Genomic DNA, 14,465 nt, shown 5'->3' with positions numbered 1-14,465 from the left:
ATACATAAAATAAATTATTTAATTATGTAATAATGGAAAAAATTAGGAAACCAAAGGACGATGCTGATAAACCTATTTAGACAAAAATTAGATATTGAAAATACCATTCCATACATCTCTTTAGTCTTACCAATAAACAAATTTTATCAATACCAAAGAGCAGAAGTACAAATTATACTCTCTCTCTCTCTTTCTCTCTCTCTCTCTCTCTCTCTCTCTCTTTCTTAGGCTTAATGTTACAGGAACATGTGACGGATACCTTAAAATTCCTAAAGGACGTCAAACTGAATCAAGATGGCGTCAACGTCGATAATTTATTCTTAACGAAATAAGGAAAACCCTACCAACATTAACTAATCATTAATAAAACATACTATTGTAAAAAAAATAAAATAATAAAAATCACTTCTTATATAAATTAATATGATCCACAAATTTCATAACTTATACATTACTTACTAAAAAAAAAAAAAAAAAATATAAAAAATAACTCTTGCAGTCCTCTTTAAGAAAAGTGAACGTAGAGAAAAAGTTTGCAGGGTTTTTGTTGCAGTGAATGACAGAAACAGAATTCAACGAACAATGTCTCCAAATCATACTGTATTATTCGCAAGATACTCATGGCTCTCTACCTATAGTACAGAAAACGTTTAACACTAAAAGTCGTCAAATTGTATTTTTTTCCTCTTTCATCGGTCATACGGAATCAACGAATTCGCTCAAAGCATTCGCTCTTTCTCTCTTATTTGTTTTAACTAATCTCAGCCTCTCTTTCACACGCACACGAATCCACTCGCCCTTATGAATTCAAACTTCAAACAGTTGCTATGCTTGCGTATATGTATCTAGAACGACACGAATACAGAGATACATACAGAGATATGCATGTGTGCCCTATACATATACACACACATACAAAATGAATTAATAAACATTTTTTCCTTGAAATCTCACACGTACACTATTAGTTCATACGATATTAATTCTTTCGTTTTTTTTTTCTTCTTTTTGTTTCATTTACACACATATACATGTTTATATACCTTTTGCATGTACGAATACATACACATGTATATATACGTATCGCGTATTATATAATATAATATACTATGTCGCATATAAAAAACAATTACTTATCGTAGAATACAAGATTGTTTCATACATACATATAAATACATATATGTGTGTGTGTGTGTGTGTGTATATATATATATATATATGTATGTATGATCCTTCTTTTTGTTTTTTAATTAATTGAGTAATTCTTTTGCAACTTCATCATCGTCATTATTATTGTTGTTGTTACTTATACAGTTGTCTATCCAGTTTTCGTCGCAACCCTCTTACTTCGCCTCCTATTACATTTTTGTTATAAACTGTTACAATCGTTCCCTCGTTCCATGGCCGAAAATCTTCTTTTACATTCGCATAATAGTTATCTTTTTAATTGTTTCTTTGCCTCCCTTCCGCAACTATGAAGAAATTCTACTTTCGTTGAGACGGTCAGTTTTGGTTAGAAAAATTCGAACTAACAAATTCTATACAATTTTTAATATAAAATTTCATTTCTATAATTATACTAATCAATTTACTAATTGATTTAATGAAACTTAGACAATCGAGAGGATCGCCATTTTAATTTACCAAACTTCAACGTTACTGCTAAGTATAAAAATTTTCAATTGTCCACCCGCTTAATTTAAAACCACAGGTTGTGTCTAATCGAAACTTCCAAATTTTTTTAGAAACATTTATAAGTAGTTAATTAAAATTTACAGAAAGAAATATTTTAAACAAATGAATCATTAGAGAGAGAAAGATAGAAATATAAGACACCGCATATTTTACAACGTTCTGTTTAATTATATAATTTTTATTAATTTCCACTATATAACTCCAATAGTCTTCGACCATCATCGTTACAATCATTCAGGTTCGTATAATTCCCCATTTGTTTTTTTTTTCTTTTTTTTTTTTTTTTTTTGCTGTTTTCGTCGCTCAAGTTCGACACACTCTTTATCATTTTCTTTGTCTGTTTTTTTCTTTGGTTTTTTTTTTTTTTTTTTACAAATTTTCTCTCGTAATCACACAATGTATTCCTTAATTACATATCACTAATACACGATTTATGTTTTTTCTTGTTCATTTTCTTTCGTTTATTCAGTCGAACCTAGGGCGAATAAAATTGAAACGAAGACACTTAACGGCCATTAAATCGACTTTCTAACATTAGACAGTAATGAAAATTTACAAGACGACCTACGGAAAAAAAAAGAAAGAAAAAGGAGAGAGAGAGAAACGAATATCAAAAAATAGAGGAAAGAAAATAGTGAAATGTCAAGGATTATTGCTTTATCGTTAATTCCTTCGTTTGCTGTGGAAATCAGGTGGAAATAGAACGATCGTCGAACAGAGAACGCGATTCTCACGTTACTTCTAACCTTAATTTACGATAATTATAAGAGGAGAATATTCCTTTTCATTTGTATATTATCCTTTTGAGTTTTATGTTTCCCTTCTTTTTTGTTTCACTAAGAGCTAACAATTGATACAAAAATCGACTCGTTGACCATACGATTAGAAAGGCTATCAAAATAATCGACGAGGGATTAATTAATCGTAGTTGCATCGACGAGACTCTTTTCTCGTTCATTTTCTCAATAAAAAAGGTGATGCCGACTGGTTGTCAGCTATCATGCGACGAATCATATTCGTGTCAAAGGTTTTAATCACAAAAAGAAGCAAACGTAAAAAGAAAGTCAACAGAATATACAATGAGGCAGTGCGCTAAAAAATTGAATAAAATAAAATTCGTTTGAAAGTGCTACAATAATTCTGAACATTGAATGGAATCAAAATTTCAGTCGCTAAACTTTTAGCCAAACATCTATAATTGACGAGATCGAAACAGCAGGGAATGAGCAACTGCAAATTTCGTGAAATATGAATAGAGATTTTATCGCGTAGAATAGAAGCAACGAACGTGAGGTTAAACAAGAAACTTAGAGGAAAATGTTAATTGAAAGGAAGGCCAGATGAATGATGTTAGAAACCCACCTGAAGAGAGTTATTCATCGTCTGTTGTTGATAAATTACACGAAAATACGAAAGCACGTCCCATTGCGGAAAACGACTCGATCTATTATGGGAACGAGGGAACAATCTCAAGATGATGGTAGGTTACAGGGCTAGAAAGAGGAAACGAGAAAAGGGTCGTCTTGGCAGGTGTTTACACATCTTCCTCCGCCTCAAGCTTGTTCACCGTCTTCGATCATCAATCTCTTTCATGTCCAAAATCACTTTATTTTAGTGAAAACGATCTCATTTCCAGCCTCAATAACGTATTTATGTTTCCTTATGTTTCTTACATCACCAGCGCCATCTACGTCCACGGAACTTCGTTTGCCTTAAGTTTGACTGTTAATTCTAACTATTTCCTCTCTACACGTCCGTTCGTGATCGTTAAGATCGTTTCCCTTCTTCTTCTCCTTTTTCTTCTTCTTTTTCGTGCTTCACTTCGTTAAAGCAGTTTTCTTGTTTGGACTCTGGAAAACTTCAATCAATGTTCATCGTTCTTCGAATAATGATCATTCAGCAATCATCTTCGTTCTCATCCACGTTGCATCCGTGTAACATTGTTTACTTTTGGTGGGTCTCCAGCGTGTATATTATGTTAGACGATTGTGTGTCAGGTGTAGCTGTGTGAGATCGAGTCAGAGAGCCAACTGCCGGACTCTAGCTGAAGAGGCACGCGATGTCGCGAAGTTGTTGCTGCAAAAATATTATCTGCTCCACGTTCCGTCTCCATATCCTAGAACAAACAGGACCGCTATATCAGCACACGTTTCTGACAAAATTTCCAATTACATCCGATTCTTCCAACATGACTGACTTTTTTCTTGGACTTTTATGCCTGTTTTCTTATAATTTGACTAATGATTTAGAGATGTAAAGAATTTTATGATCTCAGAAATTGATTAGCAAGTCATAACTGTAGACTGTAGATTTCTATGTTCTTATAGCAAATTTAAAGGAGCAAAAATGCATAGAATGTAGATAATATGGAAAAATATGTAAAATATAAAAAAAAGAGTTATTTTTTAAATTGTTCTTTAACGGATGAATTAATGGTAACAATTTAACAATGTACTTTCTACATAAATGAAACGATCAAACAGACGACTGACTATTTTATAATCGGCTTCCAGAATTTTGCATATAAATCATGACACAAGCACAGGAGATGTTTATGAAGGCAAAAGTGAATTTTATGAAAAATATTTTTAAAAATCTTTATGATTAATATAAATATTGACAATAAAGTATTATTGTTATATTAATAATAGTTTAAAGCTTTCATTCATCCTTGAAAATTCTCATCTTCATACATACGTACATTCATATAGGTACTTAATATACTTTATAACATTTAATTTTTCTATATATATATTATATATATATATATAGAATATATATATATTCATGATCATCATAATGGAAAAAAAAAAAAAATTCACGCAATTTAGAAATATCTGTATTATATAATTAACGATAACAATTGTTTAACTTCTTTTTTGCTTCTAGATATATTTTATTATACAAAAAATTAATTATTCGAAAAATTGAGTCCGCTGATGTGATTATAAACAGTCGTTGATTTTCAGAATCTTCATTTGTATACTGAATATTTAAAATATATAGGTTTTATTAAAAAAGTTTTCGTTCTATTAATACTTATGTTTTTGGCAGATGCGCATGAGCACATTTGATTCAACGCGATTTAAATATTGCGCACCAAAAGTGAAATTCATGGATTTCAATTATATCTCACACGTGTCAAGTTTCACATTATAAAATTGTACAAAATTTTGTATAGCTTCTGGTCGAAACAATTTACAACGATATATTTACAATAGTATTCTCATTGTTGCATTTTTGTTTCTAATTAAAGCTTGATCAAAGTAAATATAATTGATGACGTGGATGTATAATAACGATTTTGCTTCTGTTATGCAGAATCTATACTATATCATTTTCAGGATTACCAAAAATCCTGACATAATAAGAAAGCAAAATCAGAGTTTTTAAAAATCTTTTCCAACGAGGATCGTATATTATTTTAGTTAATTATTAATTTTTATAAAATAAATTTGTCGAGGTGCGTTTATCTATTTACTTTACATACCATAAGTTCTCGTATATGTTCGAAAAAGTCATAATGCCGATAAATAAATGGCTGCTAAAACATTAAAAAATTAATTGAACTTAAAACTAAATCGCTAATGTATATTTCAAGCTATCTTTTATACAATGAGTATTGTGAAAATTAAAATAAAAAATGATACAATAATATATAATATAATATAATATAATATGATATGATATAATATAATATAATATAATATAATATAATATAATATAATATAATATAATATAATATAATATAGTATAATATAATATAATATAATATAAAATTTTGGAAAAATATTCATAACTTTTTCCATGTATACTTAATAATTAACATTTCAGCTTGACCACAATGAAAAATCAGAAAAGCTATTAAAAACGTATAGTTTCGAAAATATGCGCAAACATAACACTAGAATCCATTCGTTAATATTAAATATTGCAATAACTTTCTTTTTCTACAATTTGAAAACAGTTTCTCGCAATAAGAACACTTGTTGGCACAATTACATCAAGAAACAAATTCGTAAAGCACTTACTTAACCTCACAAAATTATATGTATTCCATTATTACCGCAGGAACAGAGATACAAAGAATTCGAATTCACAATACCTGTGTATTATCTTAATCTCTAATTACAGCACCATTTATGAAACTAAATGAGAAAAACAAGAGAAAATATATATAATTTCGTCTTTCTTAACGCATGAGAAAACAAAACGATTCCTGTATGGGTGTTAAAGAGTGATTCAATGAGACGTTGTTGTATTTTAAAACCTCCTATAATTTTAGAAAAATATATAAAGTCAAATGTATGTATATGTACCAGTTACATGAAAATGATGTTAAAGCTAGTTTACAAAAATGATGTCAACTAAAGAGCCATACACTATCCCGTTCTCTTTACAAGATACATGTGTAAATGGTCATAAATTATGTGAATGGTTAAACGAGTCGCTATCTACATCGGAAATGTAAAAATGTACAAAGATGCGGAAACATTCCTGTCGAAAGTCCAGGGATAATTGATACATATCAACTTGACAAATCTCGAAAAAGCATCACCCCCCCCCCCCCCCCCGCCGTTAAAAATTGCACGATTTACAATGGCGACTAGCTTTCTGCATATTTAATAATAACAATATCTCAATTACAACAACGTAAATATAACTTCGTTATTGTCGTCCAGAAACTCTTTTACAAAAATCCAAGGAGCGAAACATACTCTCTCATTCGCATAAATTCATCCAACAGAGGACAATGTCGTTAATTCGTCGTTGTTTTAACTGCAGAATCTAAATATATATAGTAATAGCGATTCATTGCAAGAAAAAAAATAGGGAATTACAGTTCCATTGGGAGAACAAAGAACGAGAACAAATGAAAAGAGCCGATTTCTCGAATGGCGGAGCAGTGAACAAAAATCAAAATGCTTTATTCAATCCATAGAGAACGGACATTTTATTATCAGCAAAAGTGAACAAAATCAATAAAATCGTGATCGTTTGAACGGGTCACGATGTATAATCCTCTTCTTATCACAAATAAGTAATGGCTTAATTTAGAAACGTACAACGTAGGACAATCCTTCTCTCTCTCTTTCTCTTTCTCCTCGTTGATACAGAACTACGACTATAAATCGCGGTTATGTTACAGGGCGATTTCTATAATGTGTGCGATAGTAACGTGTATCAACTATCCCCAGCTTCTTCTAATCGATGCGTAATTTACGTTTAAGAGAGTTACTAACCAAACTCGAGCCGGCAGAAGAAGCAGACGTGGCAGCAGGGGTAGGCACCGTCAATATTGAATGATATTGTCTACGACCGCGAAGCCGCATGCCCCCAGACCAGCGTGTGACATTAGCCGTACCAATTCTCTCGCGTGAGACGCGGCCACTTCCAACGGCGGCCGTCGTGGCAAGTTACTCGACTCTAGAAGTATCAGATGATCGACATTAAATTGCTGGAATCCGAATAAAATACGAATAAAAACTAAGATACGTGAAAGTAAGATACGTTAGAATTAGAGACTAAGTCAAAAATAAAATTCGGCTATGTTGATTTAAAAAATTGTTACTATTAAATACGTGAGATACCGTGAACACACACAGATTAAAAATATTAGTTTTTACCGTAATTGAAGAAAATTATACTTTATATTGGAAATGCTGTTTTATTATTAAATTTGAATATATTACTAGATAATCATTCTAATTTGCCATAGCCATTTAACAAGCACTTTGTGCAATAGTTAAAAATTGTAATTTTCTTACCAAGTATGGCAGAATTGAGTCTCGCACAGACGGTTTCCCTCTGTTGGGGATCGAGTTGCCAACCAACCGGCGAGTTCCATGGATTTGCATATGCTAAAAGACTGAACGCATCTTGAAGCATCTTTTTATTGCTTTCGTTTTTTCCGTGTTGTTGCCGCAAATGTATCGATTGGGAGTATAACTGTCTTCCGAATTCTAACATCTTTTCGATTGCCTGTTTATCCCCGCCACAAAGCTGTTTCTTGTTATTCTTATTCGATGTATTTTCCATATTGCAATTATTCTGTTGTTGCTGAATTTGATTAACACTATTGGTCTCTGGGAACAAATGAAAATTTATTTGCCATTAGAAGGCATCTTAAAATTGAAAATTATTTGCTAAATATTAATTTATTTCACAAATTAGTAAATATTTGTCCAGATGTAACCGAGCTGCAATATCTTTTCTTAAGTGATTGATATATAAATTGAATAATTTAATAAATACAAACTTTTAATAATACAGTTCCATTGCCTTTTTTCACTTCAAATTTCTTGTCTTTTCCCTAAGAATAACTTCGACAAACGTAACACGATTAAGAGTATAAAAAGCAACACAATAACATCTCACCCATATCGACGTCTTCCCCGTTCTGACACTTATACCCGTTGGTATTCAAATCACCATTTTGATAGCCGTTTTCGGTATTACTTTTCATGCCGTTTATAACATTCTCTTCCATATCTACATCGTTTTCAATTTGTCCATTAACAAGCTGTTGTTCGGTCGAACCATTCATGGCATTGTTCATATTCATCTCCTCAACATTGCCATTTGTCGAGGGTTTTGTGTAAGCCTTCGTAGACTGTATAACACTAGTTTGATTGATATTGGAATTCTGTGTGATTTCCGAGTCACTGCCGTTCACCATTTCAACGAACTGTCGACATTTGAGGGCGAAAAGAAGATTCGGATCTCGTTCGAGGAGACCCGGATACAGCCGACTGGTTAATTCTATTGCTTCTCCCATTCTGCCCGCTAATACCAGCTTTAGAATTTCTGAAACAATGCACATTATCTTTTTATATTCCTCCTATAAAAGGAGGAACGAAAAAAAGGAAAAAAAAAGAAGAAGAAAAAAACGGTATTAACTTCTTACTTTGTCTATTTTTAATGGAATTAAGATCTTCTTCGAATCCCTGACCAGTACTATTGGCAAAGGCTTCGGCAGTGGCACAGTAACCATGATGGACCAAATACGTTGACACCATTCTGAGAAAGAAGTAAACAAAATCTTCTAGAACTTAGTGCATAAATTTTCTGAAATGGTCCTTTTTGTGTCATTGATTACTACATGTTCGTAATATAATTAAACAAAGCATTTTATTGTAAATCTCCGACGTACGCGCTAAGTCTACATACTTTTGACGTGTACATATTATTATGCGACATGCGAATGTAAGTATATCTCTACAAGGTCATTCAACATTAAACTGACGTAGTAGAAAATTACACAAGATGCGCTGTGCATGCAATTATTAAATTTATTAAACTTTCAATCACGCGCTGTGTGTTCAGTTTCGACCAATTTGGAGAACAATGGAAGTTAGTTTGCATATTCATGAAAATACTGGTCAACTCGGCTATTAATGATCATGCGTAACCAAATAATTAGCTGAATTTTGCGAACAATTGTCAATCCCCGTTTCTTTCATGAAACGCCCAAAATTTGTACCTCGATCACCTTGTAATAATATTTACGACAGTAAGGAAAATAAAGAGATCCAACTCACTTGTGGAGGACTGCTTGCCATTGACCCTGTCCGTGATCTGGTGTGGGGTAGTCTATAATTTGCAATCTTGTTTTGACGCGGAGTTCGTTAAGCATATCATCGATGTCAAATACAAATGGTTCTTGCCCAAAGTTTGCATCGACTACCTCTCCTGGTGTTTGAAGACCCACCGTTGGATATAAATTTGGCTGTAAAATATACAATGAACAATGATTCACAAATCGTTATTTAATAAGTCGTTATTTAATAAGTGTAATAAATCGTTATTCTTAATTAAAAATATTAGCTTCAGCTGTTCCGGAGGAAGACAAACGCTGATGAATGTTTACTTTGTTACGGGCCCTTCGATTTTTATGTACTACTAACCGGAAGATCAGTGAAGGCGATACCAAGATGGTGTCCATTCTTCGTATAGAAGGCAGTGTTGTCAACAAGATTTACACCACATCCGATTACATCTCCTGTGGTGAAGGTGGGCCCGTAAGGTTGTCCTGTTCCGGAAGAACAGAAACTGTGCCCATCGTCACCGTGATACCCGTAGGAGTGTTTGTCCCAACCTGGCAACCTATTCACGTTCACTCCATGGGCAGACAAGCCGATTCCCATGTAACCATCTCTGCCTTTACTAACGATCTTCACCTCAAAATAATAGAGACCACAAGCTGCTGGTATGCAGTGCGTTGTACGTACACTTGCGGCATCCTTGTGAGTTTTTCCATAACCTAAAATGGTGTATATGTATGACATTGTTTATTGATTTCATGTTTCAATTGCTTCTTATATTAGAAGGAATTCTATTAAGAATTTTAGGTAGAAAAATAAGGTTAGAGAAGTAAAATGGAGGACATGGTAAAGCTATTTAAATATTGAATATTAATTTTAAAATCATTAAATTTGTAATAAAAAATATATATATATATATATATATGTTAATAACGTCATATTAATTATATTATATACAGAAAATTGTAGTGAATGAAATAACGTTATTTGAAGTAAATATAATCTTCCAATTATATATAATAACAGTGTGTAGGAAATACTTTAGTAAGATAATATAATAATTACCTAAGATAATAAGTTATCTTCTAAAAATGATATTTATTCTCATTTCTCAGAAATTACAAAATCATTGATTCCTTTCGTCTCTCTTGAATATGAATATAAGTTCAGAGGAAGTGAGCTACAGCGAAAATCACGAGGGTACGAAATTCGAGAACAGAAGTGATCGGCCGTCACAATCTAATCGCTAATCTTGGATGCAGTTTGCCGACCTAGTAACCTACAGTTGCCCATTTCACATATAATTAAGTACAAAAGAATTATTAACGCGTCTAACAAAACGTCATGGTAGAACCTTGGCTGTATTGGCATCATTTTGCGTCAAAATAATCGGACGTTAATTATGTAAACATCGATGTAACAAATTAATTTACGGAACGCACGGTCTGTCACGAATAATAAACAAAGGTACACGCTGATTTACTTAATCGATAATGCATACGTTTGTGAATGTTGTGAAGCCACTTGCGGCCATTTGAATATCCCGAATGAAATTGTTCAGTTAACAATGTAATGGTAATTTTAAATAGCCCAATAATAGAAACAATATAGCGAATGAAAATATTATAATTATATAATAAGGATATTGCCATAATAATGATTAGTAATTATATTTATTCATAAGGATGTAAGTTATGATTTGCCTATTGGAACAGGCAAAATAAGAATTATTAGTGAAATTATTAAAACGAATATTAAAATAACAAAATGAGGAAAACATGTTGAAAAGTTATAAAAGTGAAAAGGCAAATTTTCTCAATACTTATTATTAAACAATCGTAACGGCTAACAAGTATTTATTTTCTAAAATACGTCAATGAATACTGTACTTTTTCCCTTGGAATGTTTGATGTTAATGAAAAATGAAGAGGCTCGTAATTAATGAGTTTGGATTAGCACGCTTACGGACGAGAGAGCGCACTACTAACACAAACACGCACGTGCAGCCACGGTCAATTAAATTTGACGATATCCAAATGGCCTTATTAACAAGAATATTGCAACAATTTAATTCGATAGCCATTATTTGATGTTTTGATGCTTGGATTTCGTTAATGGAATAGTTACGAGGATGCTATCTCGTAATAATTTCATTTATTCATGTTATTGTCAATTTGTTCAATTTCACATATAGCTATTTCCGGAGTTACTAGTTTCCTCATAGGAAATGCTAATTGTGCCAACAAGAGAAGATCAATGAATTAAATTGAAGGGCGCGGATTTTTTTTTTTTTTTTTAAATAAGTTCGCGATTAGATTTAATTGTAACAGAGGAATATGAAGTTCAGTTTCCCGTGTTTAAATCTTCCGTCTTCCTGATTTATTGGACGTACATTTAAGCAATTCCATGTCTGTCTTACTTCTGCTAATAACTTGGGATCAGTTTCGCGTAAAGTATTGTTTTCAACATTGAGCAAAAATTAGAACGATAAATATAAAAAAAAACAAGAACCATAAAAATTTTTACAATGCGAAGACAATTTAAGATAGTAAAAATGGAAGATAGAAAGATGCAGGAAAAGAAACAGTAACATAGATAGAATGGGAAAATAAGAAGGATGGATGAAGTATAAATTGCAATGTTTTTATATTTTTTAATTCTCATTAAAGAATTTGGAAACTGTTCCTATGCAATTTATTAAATATGTAGCTTTTTAAAATTTTTATCGACTATGATTAAACAATTGCTGAATAAATGAATAAATAAGGCTAATGTTACATTGAAAAATTAGATATTTAGAAAAACATATAAATTAGATGAATTAGAAATTAAACTGGTTTCTAGTAAATTAACTTGGTTTAAATGTCATAATATTTAATCTTAAATATTTGAACATTAATCATAAAATATTTGAGATCCTAAATAATAAGATAAAGAAGATATTTTTTCCATCAAATAATTTAAATATTATTATTATTATTATTATTTAAAAATGGAAACTGTGATAGAATAAAGTTCTATGGCCGATAGTAACAAAATAACATACACTGTTAAGAATTCATTACACTTCTTTTATTTCCCTTATGGAATAGGATATGTTACAATGCTATTTCCTCATAGTTGCAAAGACTAACTGTATGAATGATTACTTATTTGAAGTAATTAATATCCTGGTGTTAAAGAAACATATAATTTCTGATGTTGTTGTAGTATTACTTTCTCATATTAACGACATACCAAATTACATATGAGTTAAATACATTTATTCAGCTATTAACAGTACTTTGAATGATCGTATAAATTATAAGTAATTAAAGTTCACAGCCTTAATCATTTCTACTTTAATTATAACGATACAATGGCTCATTAAATAAAGATTTAGTATAATCTTGACAGACAATCTCTGTGACAAACAGAAATAGAAAAGAATTAAGGTTGTTATATTTTAATCTTCTTTGAGTATGTCCGTACTTGTTCACAAAGGATTTAAAAGCCACTTTATAATCTACATACAAAGAACGAATATGAAATTGCAAAACAGGGCAGAAATATTAAATAAGAAAATAAATAGTTAAAAAAGATCAAGCGTGAATAATAACCGAACAAATTATTTCAATTTGTTATTAAAGTGAAGTTCTAAAAATGCAAATAATATATTTTGATTTATGGTATTTGCTGAAGAAAATTTCCCAAATCTATCATAAATGCAAAACATCTACATTGATTTGTTAATATAGTCAATGAAATCATAAAGTAAAACATTTTACTGACAGTTTATTATTTATTAACCGACATGTCTTCTGCAATTGATCTATCCTTCATACCTTTCAATATACAGTAATATGTATTCATTTTATGAATCTGAAAGTATCACTCCTAGCATTATCAATAATCGCTGAAACAAATAATCATTCGATATTAATTAAATGGAAGTATAACACAATTCCTAGATTCTTTTCTTACTTAAAGAGAAAAATATCCTTGTGGCTACTTTTTAACACTATCTTTTTCAAACACAAGATAACTAATATTTAGACAGCCTCGACCTTAATTTGGAAATCAGGATATAACAACAATAACAATAACACGATTCTTGTCGTTCATCGAAATTTTCATGGATTTATTCAACATCTATATATACATAATAAATACGAATAAATACCAATGGTAGAAAACAGTGAAAAAATTCGTCCACTTCGAAACTGATTGAAGACGAGAGACCAGGGGGGGAGCAGGAGCGAAGAAGAGCTCGCGAGCGAGTGCGCGAGAGAGGGTAAATACGTGGAAGCTGTGGGCGAGCAGGAGAGAGAAAAGTAACTGTTCAAACATCGCAGCTGTCATTGCCATTGCGCCTTCTCTACGCAGATTCATTTTTCTCATGAATATCCGGAAAAATCATCGCCAGAACCCCGACACTTTAATCATAAGGGATCTCGATCCGCTTGCTATATAAAATAAATGTTTGCACACGATAGAGAGATAATAACCGAGCGATCGAGAGAAAGTCGAATAGAGACCATGACCGATCAGCTGATTCCTTTGTTTAGGTCGCTGACACACGCGAAACGGAGCCCTGCCATTTTCAATCGATATTACAGCTCCGTCAAACGATTCGTCCGTATCAAGCAAGAATTCGAATCCTATTGGCCGGGATCGTTCCTCGATCCTTCGTTTCGGGCAATGTTAAAAATCGTCCGCGAGAATTCTCTGGGTGGCAAAATGAAAAGTCGTTGAGAGATATAGAGGATCGAAATGAGAAACGTACCTTTGTAGTGAACACGAAGATTGTTTTGGGAGAGGCCGATGTAATTGTACTTGTCCTTGGGGCTCCACGAACGTGGCAGCGGTGTTTCCTCTTCGTTTACCATCGGATAAAGCATCTTTAGTGGATCAACGGGCTGACTTTGCCCGGAATTCGTCTGAGAAGGCTCCATAACACTCGGTTCCTCGCTGGTAGCGGCCATCTTTCTCCTGAGCAGCCCCACTACTTTCGCCAGTGGACTCTGCTTGACTGACTGCGCAACGCTCCTGCGCAACTCAACTTTACCTTCGGGTTCATGAATTCCTTAATATATAGATAATCTACTTCTTTGAGGAAATCTTGGATTTGCACTAGTGCCGACATCTGGCGTATTATTGGATACAATGTTAAACCTTATCATAAGCATATATGATATATTTCAATATATTATATTGCCTGTATAATAGAGGGGAATTGCCTTTCTG

General features: G+C 32.3%; 1 protein-coding gene across 7 annotated transcripts; it reads right to left on the bottom strand.

The window, feature by feature from the left end:
* Window positions 1-1,840: 1,840 nt before the first annotated feature.
* Window positions 1,841-14,268, bottom strand: LOC122576579 (ran-binding protein 9). Of its 7 annotated transcripts, none has more exons than XR_006319799.1 (10): window positions 14,005-14,268; window positions 9,603-9,958; window positions 9,237-9,424; window positions 8,603-8,715; window positions 8,074-8,502; window positions 7,464-7,781; window positions 6,939-7,122; window positions 5,727-5,968; window positions 5,186-5,239; window positions 1,841-3,811 (listed from the first exon to the last, which is right to left on the bottom strand). XR_006319799.1 is itself a non-coding variant. In XM_043747083.1 (7 exons), exons 1-7 carry the CDS (start codon window positions 14,201-14,203, stop codon window positions 6,989-6,991), a joined length of 1,737 nt encoding a protein of 578 aa, XP_043603018.1. In that variant the 5' UTR covers window positions 14,204-14,268; the 3' UTR covers window positions 6,603-6,988. The 7 variants fall into 7 exon arrangements, 1 of the variants encoding a protein (XP_043603018.1); XR_006319803.1 differs by having other exon boundaries at window positions 5,801-5,968; XR_006319801.1 differs by lacking the exon at window positions 5,186-5,239 and having other exon boundaries at window positions 5,801-5,968.
* Window positions 14,269-14,465: the final 197 nt, after the last annotated feature.

This window comes from Bombus pyrosoma, linkage group LG16 (genome assembly GCF_014825855.1).
Source record: "Bombus pyrosoma isolate SC7728 linkage group LG16, ASM1482585v1, whole genome shotgun sequence".
Classification (NCBI taxonomy): domain Eukaryota; kingdom Metazoa; phylum Arthropoda; class Insecta; order Hymenoptera; family Apidae; genus Bombus; species Bombus pyrosoma.
The sequence above is the reverse complement of the archived record's forward strand: the minus strand, read 5'-3'. Positions and strand labels throughout refer to the sequence as shown.